The 17,671-nt window shown below is 37.1% G+C and overlaps 4 protein-coding genes across 8 annotated transcripts; 3 read left to right on the top strand and 1 right to left on the bottom strand.

Annotated features, from left to right (window-relative positions):
• Nucleotides 1-569: 569 nt before the first annotated feature.
• Nucleotides 570-3,560, top strand: LOC128896752 (anaphase-promoting complex subunit 2). Of its 4 annotated transcripts, XM_054160208.1 has the most exons (8): nt 583-685; nt 797-1,250; nt 1,336-1,574; nt 1,654-1,834; nt 1,913-2,138; nt 2,223-2,407; nt 2,477-3,022; nt 3,116-3,560. In XM_054160208.1, exons 1-8 carry the CDS (start codon nt 596-598, stop codon nt 3,553-3,555), a joined length of 2,361 nt encoding a protein of 786 aa, XP_054016183.1. In that variant the 5' UTR covers nt 583-595; the 3' UTR covers nt 3,556-3,560. The 4 variants fall into 4 exon arrangements, with proteins under 4 accessions (XP_054016184.1, XP_054016183.1, XP_054016182.1 ...); XM_054160209.1 differs by having other exon boundaries at nt 570-685; nt 765-1,250; nt 2,223-3,022; XM_054160207.1 differs by having other exon boundaries at nt 2,223-3,022.
• A 141-nt stretch (nt 3,561-3,701) lies between these two features.
• LOC128896764 (uncharacterized) lies at nt 3,702-5,718 on the bottom strand. Its single transcript, XM_054160226.1, has 3 exons — nt 5,517-5,718; nt 5,115-5,163; nt 3,702-5,054 (listed from the first exon to the last, which is right to left on the bottom strand). The coding sequence occupies exons 2-3, from the start codon at nt 5,129-5,131 to the stop codon at nt 4,322-4,324; spliced, it is 750 nt and encodes a 249-aa protein (XP_054016201.1). The 5' UTR covers nt 5,132-5,163; nt 5,517-5,718; the 3' UTR covers nt 3,702-4,321.
• A 734-nt stretch (nt 5,719-6,452) lies between these two features.
• Nucleotides 6,453-14,037, top strand: LOC128896754 (pyruvate kinase-like). Of its 2 annotated transcripts, XM_054160212.1 has the most exons (8): nt 6,453-6,615; nt 8,452-8,487; nt 10,578-10,922; nt 11,181-11,367; nt 11,460-11,981; nt 12,419-12,757; nt 12,936-13,092; nt 13,695-14,037. In XM_054160212.1, the coding sequence occupies exons 2-8, from the start codon at nt 8,461-8,463 to the stop codon at nt 13,705-13,707; spliced, it is 1,590 nt and encodes a 529-aa protein (XP_054016187.1). In that variant the 5' UTR covers nt 6,453-6,615; nt 8,452-8,460; the 3' UTR covers nt 13,708-14,037. The 2 variants fall into 2 exon arrangements, with proteins under 2 accessions (XP_054016187.1, XP_054016188.1); XM_054160213.1 differs by lacking the exon at nt 8,452-8,487.
• Nucleotides 14,038-14,340: 303 nt separating this feature from the next.
• LOC128896984 (pyruvate kinase PKM-like) lies at nt 14,341-17,643 on the top strand. The gene is made up of 9 exons (XM_054160599.1): nt 14,341-14,403; nt 14,497-14,635; nt 14,734-14,972; nt 15,128-15,305; nt 15,767-15,985; nt 16,059-16,234; nt 16,299-16,526; nt 16,653-16,875; nt 17,073-17,643. The coding sequence occupies exons 1-9, from the start codon at nt 14,341-14,343 to the stop codon at nt 17,285-17,287; spliced, it is 1,680 nt and encodes a 559-aa protein (XP_054016574.1). The 3' UTR covers nt 17,288-17,643.
• The last annotated feature ends 28 nt before the right edge of the window (nt 17,644-17,671 follow it).

Genomic DNA, 17,671 nt, shown 5'->3' with positions numbered 1-17,671 from the left:
GGGGCACCCGCGGAAGCGTATGAGCCTATGCTACTGCGGATACTCTATCGGCGTACTCGCGCTCTGATTGGTCGCGGAGCGCGGCCGCCTCGAGCTCTGATTGGTCGAGAAGTTCGGCCGCCTCGCGCTCTGATTGATCGAAGCTTTCTGTTAATATCTCCATAACAAACCTTCGGACAACATTTTTGCTAAGGAAAAAGTTGTTTCAAATCACCCCCCGTACTCCCCCATTCAAGAACTTCCAACATTTTGAGACACCCTGTATATTTGTAAAATTATGACGGGGTAATTAAGATACCCTTTTTTAGTCTCGCGTATACTTCATTGATGCCATGTTCGCCGCGCATGCGCGAATATGGAGCAGCAGTAGCTCACTTAAGCCCCTCTGAGCCCCTCGCCATCCGAAATTTTGTCAAAGCTTACAAATCTTGATATCAACAATGTAACAAAATAAAAATCTCGATAATTTATGTTATTAATCTAATAACACTGTAAATAACAATAATAACTAAGTATTTACAACGTAAATATAAATTCATTCGAGTGAGCACTCACTGAGCCCTAGTGACACCTAGTGAGCGGTTACTGGTCAGCCATGCTTGTCACCAATATGTCTGCCTCCAACAACACTCCAACCGATATTTTCTCTCGAATATTGCACGCATTCCCTATTCTAAACGAAAAGGTTTGTTGAATACGAATTAATATCCACTCTCGCAACCATTACGTGTATCTTCTCACAAAAATTTATCCATTTCTCAAAGTCGTATGTATACCATAACCTCTACTGCTGTAGTTGAGTACATCAGGAGAATGTACGATACAAAACGAATGCACAGACGAAGAATTCACGGAGATAATCAACGAGGCGAAGGCGTTAAACCTGACGCATTTAATCAAACGAATGGTTATTTTTCACGTAGAAAAACACATTCGTACAAATGTGGCTCCTGTGTTTTGGAAGAAATTTATGGGTACCGTTGATGGACAACAAGGCTTTGATAATTTCAAATGTGCAGTGGATGGACTCTATATCCACGTAACTGAATTTTTACCGGTATTGAAGAAATTGGAGTATCTCACGCAACAGGAGACTTCTATGCCGATCGGAAACGATGTACTTGGTCAGTTCAAGCTGATTGTACGCTCTACGTTGTTAAGTCAACTGCCGCTTCATTACGAACACATTGTAAAGCAATTCTATAAAATTGCGTTCAATGTATTTTGTTGTACAGACAATTCCATGCACGGTAACTGATATCCGAGTTTAATTCTTACATGAAATTGTTTTTCTGTTCGTGCAGTTTTTATTAATACGATGCATCTGTTACGTAGGAACTACGACTAGCGATTCTACTCAGTGCATAGGTTGCCACCAGGAGATAGAAAAATGTTGCTGTCAAATGATAGTGATCATGTTTCACGAAACGAACAGGAAACTGATTGAATTGGAGCTATTGGAAAGACTAGTGGGTAACGTTCTTACATCACTGATCCACGTACATATAAAGAACCACGTGAATCAATCCTGCGATAAAACGTTCGATGTATCGCAGTTAGAATCGCTAGAAAATGTAAGATTCTCATAATTTGTAGATTGTATTTGCATTAACTTCAAGCGAAAGATATTAATTATAATATTTGATCTTACAGTGGCTCGAAACAGTTGTCATGAGTTGGTTATTAAGAGTATACTCCGGTGGCTTTTCGAAGACTGTGTCCCTAAGCGATGAAACTCGTAACACTATAGACAAATTCAAACAAAAATTGACCTATTTTTTGTATGAGACGTACACAAGATTCAGAATCGAACAACTCTTCGATATCATAATAGGTATTTCTTTACGTTAAAGTTTACTTATTATTGTTGCATATTTATTACGCCGTGTATAATAATTTGTCTTATGTTAAGAGTATCCTGATTCTCAGCCAGCGATAGACGATCTGCATATCTGTCTGCAACGAACGGACTTACGAAAGGTTTTGGTAGAGAGCCTGCAGGAAGCATTGAAAACAAGATTGTTGCATCCAGGTGTGAACACATCGGATATACTGACAGCTTACATCGCAGCCATAAGAGCATTAAGGCAATTGGATCCTACGGGAGTCCTTCTCGAAACCATAACAGAACCCATCAAGTAATTATCAGTTTATACGTTACAATGATATTAAACTCTCGTTAAATTTATTTACAATTGATACGTGAATTCCATTTTATCCAGAGTTTACTTGAGGACTAGAGAAGACACAGTGCGCTGCGTTGTGAGTGATCTACTCGATGATTCCCCCAGCGATCTGGCAGATGAGTTAGTCAAAGGCGAATCTCTCCAATTGGATGATTGTTCTGGCGACGAAGAAAATGAGAATTGGGACAAGTGGATGCCTGATCCTGTCGATGCTGATCCTGGTATGTATAGATATGAAAAGATTATGTATTACATATTGTATGCGATACGAATTTGTTCCTTTTCTTCAGCGAAATCAGCGCAGCGTAGAATGTCAGATATAATCTCGATGTTGGTGAATATATATGGAAGCCAGGACTTATTTGTAAACGAATATCGAACCTTATTGGCTGATAGATTACTATCTCAATTAAATTATCATACAGAAAGGGAAATTCGCTACTTGGAGTTATTGAAAAGGCGTTTCGGAGAGAATCAGCTTCACTACTGCGAAGTCATGCTGAAAGATGTGTACGATTCTAAGAGAATAGATGGATATATACAATCGGACACTAATTATAGTCTGAAGAAGGAGCAATTCCCTACGTCTGCTTTGATTCTGTCTGCGCAATTTTGGCCTCCGTTCAAGGAAAACTGGAAGCTGGAGTTACCCAAGTTTGTGCAGAATCAGTTGCAGAAATATGTGAAAGCGTTTGAAACTTTGAAGGGAAACAGAACGCTTTGTTGGAAACCTCATCTTGGAAATGTTACGCTAGAGATTGAATTGAAGGATAGAAAGTTGGATATAAATGTGACTCCGATACATGCTACTATAATCTTACATTTCCAGGACAAAAGTAAGAAATACAATCCCTAATCGATAATACAAGTTTTAAGTGGTCCATCCCATAACAGTAAACATTTAATTAATCCTCAAATTATTTTTGCAGAAGAATGGACTTTGGAAGAGCTCGCAGAAGTCATGCACGTACCAGCAACCGTGCTCAGGAGAAAGATAACTTTTTGGGTATCGCAAGGTCTTCTGAAAGAAAGCTCCAATGATACTTTCATATTGCAAGAGGAAAGCACAACGAAGAACAGGACTCTGTCAGACATTGTCGAAGAAGAGGAAGTTGAAAGTGCAATGGCCTCTGCGAGTGATCAGAGAGAGGAGGAATTGCAAGTGTTTTGGTCTTACATCGTTGGGATGCTGACCAACTTGGACTCGATGCCTCTGGAAAGGATTCATCAGATGCTGAAAATGTTTGCATCGCAAGGTCCAGGAGCAATGGAATGCGGTCTCCCTGAATTGAGGCAATTTCTTGATAGGAAAGTTAGGGAACATCAACTACTATTCTCAGGTGGCCTATATCGACTACCAAAATCGTGAACTTTTACTTTTTTGATACATTTTTGTGTATGTAAAGTGTTATGTTAAATTTTGTACATTTTTCGTTATTTCTTTTGTGTAAAGCATTATTATTGAATCAAGGATCATAGTGAATAGGTGCTGCTTTTCCAGAAGTATGGCGTTGCTACGTTAATATTATTTATATTTTAGTGTATAATAGGAGAACATTCTCTTTTTAACAAATTAAGAGAAACATAGTACACAATAAAATATAATTTTGTCCGTTTATAAATTTTATTATAGGTAAAATCATATATACTTTAATTTCCTTTAAATACAATATAATACAGCTTGTATGGCATACTTTCTTGAACAAATTCGACCTCGTTCATACTAAAATTCAATCTGTACATGTCCTTATCGGAACTGTTGGCTCGTTGTTAAATATTGACTCTTTCATGCCTACTATTGCCACTAGAAACTATAGTAACCGTAAAATTCTTTTTAAGACATGAAGTTTCATTTTATACATTTTAATACATTTCAATCTTTGATTCCACAAGAATTGGACAAATTTTAAAAGAGCTGAACTCACAGCCATTCGATATTACTATAAGAAACATTTAAAAGTACGAAATGCATAAAAATATATGATAGAAGTATATCATACAGTCCAAAGAAAATTTGGTATCTTGTATCATAGGAAACATTTTTCAGGTACTGGTCGATGTAACAATTTGTTCGCAACTAAATTACTGAAATTTTGATACATTTTACAATTTGAAACCTTACGTCGTAACATTTGTCACTTTCTTCTTTTTGACTTCACATATTTCTGTATATCAAGCTTTGTTAGTCGCCTTAGACAAACTACTGGGTTTCTTGTGTACATCTGTATATCGTACTTGGACAGTCGCTTCAAACGAACTACAGGATTTAAAAGACTACTCCCTTTGTTACCATCTGTACTTATAAATCGATCAACCGAGAATTTATCAACCGGATCAACGTGTTTCTTCGAGACGTTTAATATCGAACTCTGGTTCTTTCTTCTTTTCTTCTGTGAAACATCGAATTGACTAGCATTTATGAAATCCATGTTAAATACATAAAACTGTTTTCTCTTCTGTCTCTTGTAACTTTTATGTCTCTTTTCAAAGTTGCATTTAACAGTTAACGCAGGATGCAGATACTGTTTCGATTTAAATATATTTGTATTACTGTCTTTCATACCAGGAAGATCGATAGGCGACTCTCTATCAGTATACAACTTTTTACATCGACTCAATTTTGTAGAATTATCCAGCAGCGTACAGTCTCCCGAATAATCTTTGCTGCTATTCGGAGGACCTGTACACAGTGAGTTCTGCATACTGCAGAAAATCCTGTTCAACATTTTCGTTGGAGTATCGCTGAGCTGCGTATTGTAGTAATATTTGGAGTTCATTGGTCCATTTGTTTTGTCCACAGAGTCTGATGAGACGATTTCATTGCTATTTATATCTGAATTTGTCTGCATTACATTCGGATGTTCAGTTAGCTCTATTTCATTGCTATTTATGTCTGAATTTGTCTGCATTACGTTCAGAAGTTCAGTTGGCCCCTTGTAATTCATTGGAAGTTTATTTCATTCTTGGATGTAAAATTCTGAAACAAATTTAGACGATTAGAAATGACTGTAGTATAAACTGTTTATATTAAATTTACTATCGGAGCACTTTTGGATGAGTGTGCTCCAAAATGTGTCAGTAGTATATATATAGTGTCCATTATATGTTGTTATAATACTCTAACATTTTGGAATGTTATAAAATGATAGATATATCGTTAGAGCATGGAGTATTTGCATATTGAATGGAAGAATTGAATTAAATCTTGTGGGGAAAAAACGAAAATCACGTTTGGCGGGAAACGTTAATTATCATTTTATTATTTCGTTATAAGTTCGTAAAAGCAGATTATTGTTAAATTTCGTCCTTTTACATTCGTAAAACACTCACCTCCATAAATTCAGTCGAATATGGTCGAATACAAGTTCAGAATTTAAATATATAAAAAGCGGCATTAAGAATCTTCGGACGCCATATTGGATTTTGATACGTCAACAAATAAGCGTACATATAATGAATTTAAAAAACATCTTTGCGAGTTAATACATAACAAAACGTGACATTTTAGATCGTTAACGAACCATAATGTTTCAGTTTGTTAACTATAATTAACTATAGCGCGTAATTATCAAGGTTATGTATATTCATATGAAGGACCAATCAGAGTGTCGATCGCAGTGTTCGCGCTCTCTGATTGGAGGATATTCGATATAGAGATACTCCTATGATGAATAAATAATATAACTAATTTGAAATTTTAGATAATTAATAAGTTGTAAAGTTTAACTTAAATTAACTATAACGCGTAATTATCAAGGTTATGTATATTTATATGAGGGACCAATCAGAGAGTTGATCACAATTTTCGCGCTCTCCGATTGGAGCCCATTGGCCCAATCAGAGAGTCTGTCATGGCCGCCCTGTGATACCAGATTTAGCTCCCAGTCGCGCATGCGCGTAGAAAAAAGCTGTGCGCGCAATGCTGTAGCTATAGGAAACAAAGTATGATCCCATAGCAACGATTAGCGCCAAAACCAGGAAAACCATTTTTTTAATTATAAAAAATGCATTTCATCTGTAAAATTACTTCAACCTCTATCCCTATATTATAATTTATCCACACAATTAATATTACTGCATGCTAAGAAGTATTTCCAATTTTCACTTACAATTCTATTTTTCTTTCGGGCGACTGAGGGCGCCAGTTTTATGGTCGTATTAGATACTTCACTGACGCCGAAACCAATGCGCATGCGCGATCGGGAGCCAAACCTGGTATCGCAGTGGCCGCCCCGTTGAGGATCAGCCAAAAGATAGTGAAGATAGGTTAACTAAGTAGGAAGTAACGACTGATAGTGACCTTTCTTGTCCTTAAAACATCAGTTTCCTACTGGCTGTCGACTGGAGAACGTTGTTTTTTGCTGATATCTGCACAATATCTGAATTTTCCTTTCGTTAAACTCGTGCTTGGTCTAATCGATTCGAAAAGGTAACGACAAAAGCAGTTCGCACACCTTTTATATTCTGAACTTGTGTTATTAATTATATAAAATTAAACAATTCAAAGAATCCTTCGTTCACTATCATATATATTTAGAATTTCTTTTTCTACGTATTTTTTACTTAATCATTCATTCTCGTCACGTACATTATTGAAATATGAACTCGTGAATATTTTTTCTAGGTACATAGCGATGCCAGCAATGTATTTACCGAATATTTAACGCAACTAATGTTAACCTTGAACCAGTGCACTTACTCTAACGCGCTGCCAAAAGTTCAATGTCGCACGAAACCGTTATCACGTCTTTCGAGCTATTCGTAACTTTTATAATTGGACGTGGTTTCTACTTTATTGGAAATCGATCAGATAAAAATAGAAAAGTTGTACAGTAATTTCACATTAATTTTAACATTGATCGGTATCAATACTTTTACAACGGTTTCAATATTTTGGAATATTTTTATATCGGAACGACAGAAATTGTTTGAATTCCAAGTATGTTACGTATATATATATTAATTGGGAGTATGTAGCGAAAGAGATTGGCTTCCAATGCTGAAATTAATTGATATATACATATATAGTATATATTTTTAATATCAAACAGACACGTGTTAGCTGTTAAATAATCTCTACACACCAAGGTTTGTTGAGTATACCTATGGAATCGATAGACTTTCTACGTAATTTTGTGAGAAAGTCATCCGATTCATTTCGTACAACTTTTATAATCCTTGAACACGTATCAATCCTGTAATTTTAGAGCCGTAGGGAGGGAGATTTGTACGGATAACACACGAAACTATCACGCAATGTTTCTAAATAATTTATATTATTTAAATCCTCGCGTATTTCTTAGAGAGAAAAATGGAAATTATTCTCCTGCAATGTGTGCCTTGCACATTAGATCGACCTAGGATCTCTAAGATTATCTTTGCTCTCCTCTTAAGAGTTACCAAAATATTAAGAAATATATTTAGTCTACTTCTCTATGAATTATTTTGTTTTTTCTTATTAAAGATTGTTCGTAGAAGTTTTGAAGCTTGTACTTAGAAATTCGTTTTTATAAATTAGAAATGAAATAATTGATGGATGCACAGACATCTTCAGACGGTGGCGGTAATCAATGCAGACGGTCGTTTTGTATGTATCATACAATATGTCATCTTCCATTGTAGGTTATTTTTCACATTTCCAATCTAACAATTATGTAGTTGGAGTAATTTATCGTCTAATAGTTTGAGCGGGCTTTCTTGATACTTGTTCATATGAAATTTTGAATGACTGCATCAGTAATGATTAGGTGAACGATGTAAGAAGTATGTATATTTTTAGTGACAATTACAGAGGTTACATTCCATTCTTCTAGAATTTATCTTATTTCCTGTGATTTCAATCACCTTTATCGTTAAAAATATAAATTAATGTTATATCGGCATAGTAACACTCGTCTTCCAGCATAGAAATTTTCATGTATCTTTCCACCAAAACTCTTCTTATAATTAGTATAACATTAAATAGTATAATTTGAACCCTATCTAAGTGGATTTGTTCTATGTTTGCTGTATCATCAAGCCTATAAAGCATATAAAAATATGTAGAATGCCTCGACTTGAATTTTGGTACAAATGCTGTGTGCATTGGCATCGCCATCGTCTGGCACGTCCCTGGGACGTCTCCAAATTTCCTCTCTACTTCTGCTCATCGCGAACCCTCCATTGCTTGCCCTACAAGCAGTGCGCACCGACAAATGCAGACAGATGTAGACGAGGTGCCCGAACAATATTGCCACTAATTCCTGTCTCGTATTTATTTGCGCAGCCTGCAAAAATGGTCTGGATTACCAGCGACGACAAGGTATTTTACCTCACCAGTCAGTTAGGGGCATGTAGGGGCTGTTCATAGATTACGTAAGCCTTTTTTCTAGAGATTTTAACTGGTTCCGTGTAAGGAATTGTAAGGAAGTATGAGTACACTTTGTTTGAGGGCTTCATGTAATTTATGGAAGGCCTTGTAGCGTGGATATTAGTTTGCAGTGTATTTATTTTGAGTGTTTTGATGTTTTTAGCGTTTCTTATCTACATTGGTTTTTATAGTAGCTCCAAATTGTTGTGACCAACCATGCAGAATGTTTGTACATAGGGTATGTGACTAAGCACGTGCTCCGGAATTTTTCTTAGCCCAGTAGTTACACTGGGATCCAGTAGCTTGTATATTCTTTATCTTTTCTACTCTTATCGTTGTTTGTTAGCATAATTATAGATAAGTGAGAAGTCCCCAGAAGACCAGTGGCTGCTTCGGTCTGACTGGATAATCCTAGAATTCATCTTCTATTTTTTAACACGCTTGAAACATATGCATTTGGACAGTGGCTATCAGTAACCCTTTGACTGCGAAGGGCGTATATACCTTTGAGAAATTGACTTAGAGAAATATTTATATTAGATAAATAAATTTTTTTTAAATGTCAGCTTATAAGGGATGATGAGACGAAACTTTTTTATGTTTACAGTTTATTCATAGAACGCTTAGTTTCGAAGATAAAAATTGAAAAGTTAGAAGTTCATTAGAAAAATTGAATTTCAGGGAAAAGGTCTTCCAAGTTTTATTTTTTATTTTTGAAACTAAACGTCCTATGAACAAATTGTAAATACAAAAAAATTCCCTATAAGCTGATATTTTTTTTTAATTCACACCTCTACACCTCCCGCAGTCAAAGAGTCAATTAAACAACATTGAACATGGAAAATAGAAGGAAGAGAATTATTACTCGCCAACATTTTTAAATTATGCCAGCGATGTATGTTAATTTTTTTTTTTTTATTTAATTTCAGCGACTGTGGGTTTATTCCACTCAATTTAATTTCCATAATGGTCGCAAAATGTGCTGTATTAAAGCAGGTCGCGAAGGAGGCAGTTCATCGATTGGTAAATCTTCATCAATACCTAAATGAACCCTGTTATGAACTGCAATTAATCTTCTGTACACCTGTGCACACATGTATATCCATGCGTTGATGTAATTATGTGTGCACAAACCTTGTACTGGTTTGCAGGACCGTAGAACAGCAATTACTATTACATCGATACCAAATATGTACTAGTTTCCCTCAAAACTAAAGTCTATATTTGTTTCAAGTATTTTTTTCCTCTGAGTTGAAAGTGTACTGGATATTCATTAATTACTGATAGCTAAACAAATTCATGCTACTGTTTAAACTGAAAAATGCACAAGTCGTTTCTAGCTTATTAAGAAATAGAAAAATTGTTTAGAATCCATCTTTGTTGAAGCGTTGCGTAAGGTAGATGCACAGGAGACTGCACAACGAACACCTTGTTGCCAAGTAGGCAACAATAAAATAACAAACAACAAAGCGAAAATATCTTCCCCTATGTTATTCATGAAGTATATTGTTTATTGTACGCTGTTACAATCTTTACGAACTTGTATCATAAGTGTATGTCCCCCAATTAAAAGATTAAATCCTATCTGATAGCCATCAGTGCTATCTTAAGCAACTTTAAACACGATAAGCATGAACACAATGTGAAACGAGATCTCAATTAGTTGGCACAGTGTTGCTAGTATCTATTCCGACTAAAAAATTCCAAGTCACATTTGGTGCCAGAAGAGCAAGGCCAGAAGCCAAGACCTTGTTAAATTTGAGAAACATTGTAAAAATGCTTTCTCATATTATTGTAATTAAGAAGCCAATTATAGATCACTCGTTACACGAATGCTGTGTGTACACATTACTCCGCTAGCATTACAGCTAGCTTCAAGGATATCTTCTTCGTACCACTTTAACTCTACGAATTGAACCTTTAGAGAACTTATAGCGCTTGGACAAATTTGTTCGTACTGAGTTTCAAAGTGCTTTCGAGTTACATTGCTTGACCAATGACATATTTATGCAACTTGCATCTAATTCTCTTACACTTTGCAGATGTCTGGGAAACCCAACACCCAGGCTTTGTACGCCCAAAGCCAACTAGACCACATGTGCGCCCTCGACATCGAGAGTCGCGCGTCGTTTGTGCGACTCTCAGGGATCATTTGCACTATCGGACCCGCTTCGAGGCCTGTAGAGAAGCTGGAGAAGATGATCGAGACGGGCATGAACATCGCGCGAATGAATTTCTCTCACGGATCCCACGAGTATCACGCGGAGACCATCTCTAACGTGAGGCAAGCGCAGAAGAATCTCACTGCCAAGACTGGCATCAACGTCCCTGTCGCCATTGCCCTCGACACCAAGGGACCTGAAATTCGTACTGGGCTCCTGGAAGGAGTACGTAGTCCTTTCTAGTCCTGCGTACCCTTCAGCTATTGTATCATTGCCTGGAAAAATGTTCATCGCTGGGTTTATGGAGGTTTTATATATACTGCGGAGCATGTATATAGCTGTAATATAGCTCAATCTACTAAGTAGGAATGAAAAGAGAGGTCAATTCTCAGATATATACAACTCTGCTATATATACATAACCAATAATGAACACTATACTTGTTCTTTTCGATACTACAATAATCTTTTCTTACTCCACCAGGGTGGATCCGCTGAAGTCGAGTTGGTGAAAGGTCAGACCTTCAAGCTCTCCACTGACAAATCCTTAGCAGAGAAAGGAAACGCGAATCTGGTCTACGTGGACTACGATAACATCTCCAAAGTGCTGCAGGTTGGAAACCGCGTATACGTCGATGATGGTTTGATATCTCTTATCGTCACCGCAGTCAGTACGTACTCCGAACACTATTTCAGAAAGAATTCAGAATTCAGTCTCCAATTTATTCTCATAAACTGGCATTTATTCGTTATTATCTCGCAGGTCCCGACTCCATCACAACCACGGTTGAGAATGGAGGTATGCTAGGTTCCCGCAAGGGCGTAAATCTCCCTGGCGTGCCAGTAGACCTCCCCGCTGTCTCCGAAAAGGACAAATCTGATCTGCAGTTCGGAGTAGAGCAAGAAGTAGACATGATCTTCGCCTCGTTCATCAGGAACGCCGCGGCCCTGGCGGAGATCCGAGCGATCCTTGGCGAGAAGGGAAAGAATATCAAGATAATATCGAAGATCGAGAATCAGCAAGGCATGACGAACCTTGACGAAATCATCGAGGCTTCCGATGGCATCATGGTCGCTCGCGGTGACCTTGGTATCGAGATACCGCCGGAGAAAGTATTCCTAGCGCAGAAGTGCATGATCAGCAGATGTAACAAGGTCGGGAAACCGGTGATCTGCGCCACGCAGATGCTGGAGTCCATGGTGAAGAAGCCACGTGCCACGCGAGCCGAATCATCTGATGTAGCGAATGCTGTCCTCGACGGTGCTGATTGCGTCATGTTATCAGGTATTTAGACGCTAATAGTACTGTAGAGTTACCAGTCATCCATTTTACTATTTAGAAGTGCAACTTCGAATTCTTTTTAATTTTTAAAAAATATCAAACTACCAAAGATTCAATGTTTTAGTTCTTCATGGCGGGAAAAAAATCTTCAAAAATTCGTAGCTCCTTGAATAATGAACATTTTGGATTCAAACTTTTTTTCCGTGTAGATCTCACGGAAACCTACGAAAAACATATACAAAGTTTTTCTCTAAAATAAAAACCAAATTTTTTAAAAATGTAGTTTGACTTTTTTTAAAAATTCTCAAGGTGAATCCCTATCAATTTGAATAAAAATCTTAAACTAAAAATTGTCTAGAAGAATGTATAGAAACTTTACAAACTCTCGTCACTGTCTTTCATTTCATGAGCTCATAAATTCAACTTTTTATCATTTCCAGGCGAGACTGCCAAAGGAGACTATCCGTTGGAGTGTGTGCGCACAATGGCCAACATCTGCAAGGAAGCAGAAGCCGCCATTTGGCAGACACAGATATTCCACGACCTCAAGAGCAAAGCTGTACCTCCAATCGACGCCACACACGCTACAGCTATCGCTGCTGTGGAAGAGTCCATAAAATGCTTAGCTACTGCCATTATAGTAATCACAACCACGGGTCGCTCCGCGCACCTGGTCGCCAAGTACAGACCTCGCTGTCCCGTTATCGCTGTGACCAGATTCAACCAGGTCGCGAGACAGGCGCATCTGTATCGTGGCATTCTTCCACTTTATTACGACGGTAATAAAAAATGTCGCGATTAATACTCTTAGTTACATTATTTAATATTAAAATTAATTAAAACTACTATTAAAAGTAACACTTGTACAGCGAACGACTTGTAGATTTTTAAGCGCATATTTTACAACCGTAGGATTGATTATTGTAATTGTAATTTTTGTTTAATTACTGCCTGCAGCCGCGCCATTGCCCGATTGGGTGAAGGACGTCGATGTACGCGTTCAGTTTGGATTGAACTTCGGCAAGAGTCGCGGTTTCATTAAAACTGGAGACTCTGTTGTAGTCGTCACTGGGTGGAAACAGGGCTCAGGATTTACGAATACGCTTCGCATTGTGTACGTAGACATTGAAGTTTCAGAAGACGAAGATGCATGCTCTGTACATAGCGGAAGAGACTCTTACGAAGACATTCTATAATTTTCTACAATTTTAACGCGTTTAGTATATTAAAATATTGATCACTCTGCTTTGTATTTAAATGTCTTTTGATAATACAATTGTGTCGTTTCTTCTGGTTAAGTAGAATAATGAACAGAAAGCGATGGAAGAGACTCTTACGAAGACGTAATTTATTATTTTATTCTATAATTTTCTACAATTTTAACGCGTTTAGTATATTAAAATATTGTTCACTCTGCTTTGTATTTAAATGTCTTTTGATAATACAATTGTGTTGTTTCTTCTGGTTAAGTAGAATAATGAACAGAAAGCGATGGAAGAGACTTTTACGAAGACATTCTATAATTTTCTACAATTTTAAAGTAGTTAACTCTGTAGTTAAATGTCTTTTAACAATATAACTCCATTATCTAGTTTCTTCTGCTTAAATAGATTAATTGAAAGAAAGAGAACAATATAATATTTAATTGCATGCTAAGTAACATAACCTATGACTGATGACCTAAATATTAATGTTATGTTCTTTTTATATTTCTAGAAATGTTGACTAAAAACATACTGGCTGACCATAAAAGAGAAACGAGGATTCAGCGACTGTAGATGTTGAAAGTTCAGTATTTATGTAACTTATATGTACGATGGGTATAGTAAATTCATTGAAACATTATAAATTCGAAGATGCCAGTAGTCGCAGTATTATTCAGCCTACGAAGTACCTACTACTTAAATGCAGTACACCTAAATATATATGTATACGCACGTATATGACAAAGCGAGATATTTGCTCGAACCAGTGAATCGTTGAATTAACTGCTTGAAGAGTATCTACTGGATTTCAGAATCTGTATAAAGATGAATAAAAAAGTGTATTTTATTTTAAACGCTTCTTCATTAGTTCCCCATTTTTCAGAGAGCACGTACCAGACGAGCCATCATAAATTCAGGTAGCATTAAAGAGCAAATACAGCAACGATTCAAAAGCAATTCTAAATTCTTCTGATAGCAAAACGTTGCTGTGTTCAAGTTCTTTCATCTGTGTCACATGTAACCACCAGCCATTAACCAATCTCAAACTAATAAAATGGACATCTAATTCTAATTGTAATTACTAACATACTCATCGCCTCAGGCATAAAATGCATAAAATTGTCAAGTATTGTATATTCGATTAAGCAAGACACGTCATGATTTGCTCTAGAGAACTAGCACCTATAGCTAAAAGGACAAATGGTCACCGATTGCCATGGGTAATAAAACTTTATAATAAAGAAGAACATATCATAAGATAAGTTTAACGAGGTATATAACAGCAGAAATATATTTGTAACGATTATGATTAGATACAGCTTGAAGATTATGCTTTAACCGACAACCAGATACAAGCAGCTCATCAAAATACTCTCCTTGAACATAATACACGACTCGATGTAGCTTCCAGGCCTAATCTAGCGAGGCTCACCAGAATTATGGTTACTTTGGGTAAGGCAATGGCTATGTCCTAATCTCGTTACTGAAAAGAAACAAAAACAAACAATCTTTCCTCGAATATTTACCCAGGACTGATTATGTTTTCGTAGGCATTGCAAATTCTCATCCCGACGCCGTCGTTAACATGATGACGACGGGCGCAAACATGGTTCGTTTGAACATGTCTCATCAAAAGGAGGAGTGGCATGCAATCACCACGCAATCCATCAGAGACGCTGGGAACAAAATGTACGAGCTCACCAGCGAGATTTACCCGTTGGGTATTGCGATGAACCTTCAGGGTCCTGAGATAAGGACTGGTATATTCCGTGGTGATAAGAACAGCATAGTATGATTCTCATTTACTAAGGTCGATGCTTATTTAAATAAGGAATCGTTTGATGTCGAGTTGCTTGTTTTAAAATCGTTTTTCATTTGTACTATTTCCCCTAGATATAACGATAGATCCAGATGAAAGCAGGTTTTAATTGTTTGTACTTGCAGGGCTACGCTGAACTGAAGGAAGGACATGCAGTGAAACTGGTAACGGACGATACTTTGAAACGAGCAGGATGTAGGAGCTGTTTTTGGGTATCTTATCCAGAGTTGCCACGAATATGTCGACCTGGGGACAGAATTCTCATTGATAGAGGCAGCGTTGAGTTGCGAGTCGCTTGTGTCCGTTAGTTGGAAAGATTTATTGCTACAATAATCTAGGAACAACTGTTGAAATTTATTTTTAATTCAATTTCAGTTGTATCGCAAAGGACAGGAACCTACAGCGTAGTCCAATAATCTACAAACCACTACCAGAATTGATATTTAATTTAATTTCAGTTGTATTGTGAAGGACAGGAACCTATAGCGTAGTTCAATAATCTATGAACCACTACCAGAATTGATATTTAATTTCAGAATTTAATTTCAGTTGTATCGCAAGGGACAGGAACCTACAGCATAGTCCAATAATCTACAAACCACTACCAGAATTGATATTTAATTTAATTTCAGTTGTATTGTGAAGGACAAGAACCTATAGCGTAATCCAGTTAATCTACAAACCACTACCAACACTGATATTTAATTTAATATTTTGACATATTTGACAATAAAAAAGAGAGATCAAATTTCTCCCTATCGCAGGTGAGGCATCCGTAGTTTGCAAAGTAGTAAAAGGAGGCATGGTAAGGGATGGAAAGCTGGTGCAACTATTGGACAGCGTAGTTGAGTTGCCACAGGTTTCGAAGAAGGACCAGGAACACATCCAATTGGCTTCCTTTCTAGAATGTGACTTCGTTATAATAAATCATACGCGAAGTGAGAAGATGGTACATACCATTAAAACTGGCTTTGAAGAGATGGGTATGTCTAATCCAAGTGCACCTCTACGAACAATTTAAAAATTACATGTTTAACAGCTTGATTATTTGCAAAGGTAACACTAGAGTCTGCATCATTGCTAAGATTTCTTCGCTGCAAGGTTTTGAGAATTTCGATGAGATTCTGAGAGCAGCCGATGGGATACTTCTGGACAGAGCCAGCCTTGAGACCGATGCTGGAAGTGAGAAGTTATTTCTTGTCGAAAAGATTGCTATCGCAAAGTGTATCAAAGTGAGTGGTCAAATCGACTTTTAAAATTGCTACGATAACATTTTCATTTGCCAATTTTGTTTAGATAGGAAAACCAGTTATCTTAGGATTCGACGTATGCAAGGACGAATCGAATCTTGATATGAACTTGATTGCGAATGCAGTATTGAACGGAGTCGACACAATTTTTCTCAAGACTGGAAGTTTGGATGCGAAAGAGACGACTGAATTAATCAAATCTGTGGACGTGGTGTGCAGGGAAGCTGAGAGCGCGCGATGGCAGAAGGAAATTTTCTATGAACTTGGGAACAAGGTAGCCTGGGAAAATTATACTAATATATCTTTCGTTCCAGAAGCTATATTAAATTATATATGTATAATATATTATAAATTATGATACATTAAATATATTTAATGATATATTATTCTGTAATTACAGGTGCTGATACCTGCAGATCCTGCGCAGGCGATTTCCATAGGAGCAGTGGAAACCTCTTTAAAATTGAACGCCGCCGCGATCGTCGTCACGACGACAACTGGTCGCAGCGCTGTTTTGTTGTCCATGTATCGTCCTCGATGCCCGATTCTCGCGGTCACGCGCTATGGAGTAGTTGCACGGTGGTTGCAACTTTATTATGGGGTCCATCCATTCCATTATAAAAGTAAATGCAGAGTTTTTACATTGCTCTCTATCTTCCGTTACTTAACTTTATTATGGTGTCCATCCAAGAATCTGTTTCTCTCTCTGTTACTTCTTTCTTTCTCACAATCCTTGGATTTACGGAATCATTTAATACAGAGCAATTTAATAACATTACAATACATTACAAGATACATTACAATATTAATATAATTGCAGAAGAGCCATTGTCTGACTGGAGTAAAGACATAGACGCGCGAGTACAGAGCGGTATCGATTCCATGCGAAGGAAGAGGTACATAAAAGTTGGCGATGCGGTCGTCGTAGTCAGCACGTGGCGCGAAAACACAGGCTTCACGAATACCATACGTGTAATTTATGCAACACCAGGACACTCGGAGAACGAAGTACCAGATTTAGAAGTCTGTTGGTGAAATGGTACCCTGATTCATCCAAATGAAACACCGAAGTAAACAGTAATTTCCTAAAAATGAATCATTCAGAATTTAAGCACACATTTGCTCGCGTTTAAATTACTTGGATTAATTATCTGGAATATTTAACCAGTCTCCACGCAAATGGCGCTTTAATATTTCTGGCCATATGTCGACGTTGATAATGCCCTTTTTTTCTAGCTATTTGAGTCGACTGATTCAAGATTTTTTTGTTGAACAGTTATCGCGTGATAAATACCACGTTAATAGATTCAATAAAGATAACGTCTAGCAGTATCGAACGCTTAGAAAGTAAAGAACGAATCAATTAGTTGGTTAATAAATAATAGGAAGATGTGCAAACATATGTTTCATCTGTCGTAG

This window comes from Hylaeus anthracinus, unplaced genomic scaffold (assembly GCF_026225885.1).
Source record: "Hylaeus anthracinus isolate JK02 unplaced genomic scaffold, UHH_iyHylAnth1.0_haploid 11978, whole genome shotgun sequence".
NCBI classification, from domain to species: Eukaryota; Metazoa; Arthropoda; class Insecta; order Hymenoptera; family Colletidae; genus Hylaeus; species Hylaeus anthracinus.
The sequence above is the reverse complement of the archived record's forward strand: the minus strand, read 5'-3'. Positions and strand labels throughout refer to the sequence as shown.

Coding starts and splice junctions, on each gene's coding strand:
- LOC128896754 (XM_054160212.1), top strand. CDS start 8,461: ATGGTCTGGATTACCAGCGACGACAAG. Junction 11,368..11,459: donor TCTTATCGTCACCGCAGTCA/GTACGTACTCCG, acceptor ATTATCTCGCAG/GTCCCGACTCCATCACAACC. Junction 12,758..12,935: donor TCTTCCACTTTATTACGACG/GTAATAAAAAAT, acceptor TACTGCCTGCAG/CCGCGCCATTGCCCGATTGG.
- LOC128896984 (XM_054160599.1), top strand. CDS start 14,341: ATGATTTGCTCTAGAGAACTAGCACCTATAGCTAAAAGGACAAATGGT. Junction 15,306..15,766: donor GTTGCGAGTCGCTTGTGTCC/GTTAGTTGGAAA, acceptor TCCCTATCGCAG/GTGAGGCATCCGTAGTTTGC. Junction 16,527..16,652: donor TCTATGAACTTGGGAACAAG/GTAGCCTGGGAA, acceptor CTGTAATTACAG/GTGCTGATACCTGCAGATCC.
- LOC128896752 (XM_054160207.1), top strand. CDS start 596: ATGCTTGTCACCAATATGTCTGCCTCCAACAACACTCCAACCGATATT. Junction 686..796: donor TCCCTATTCTAAACGAAAAG/GTTTGTTGAATA, acceptor CTACTGCTGTAG/TTGAGTACATCAGGAGAATG. Junction 1,835..1,912: donor ACTCTTCGATATCATAATAG/GTATTTCTTTAC, acceptor TCTTATGTTAAG/AGTATCCTGATTCTCAGCCA.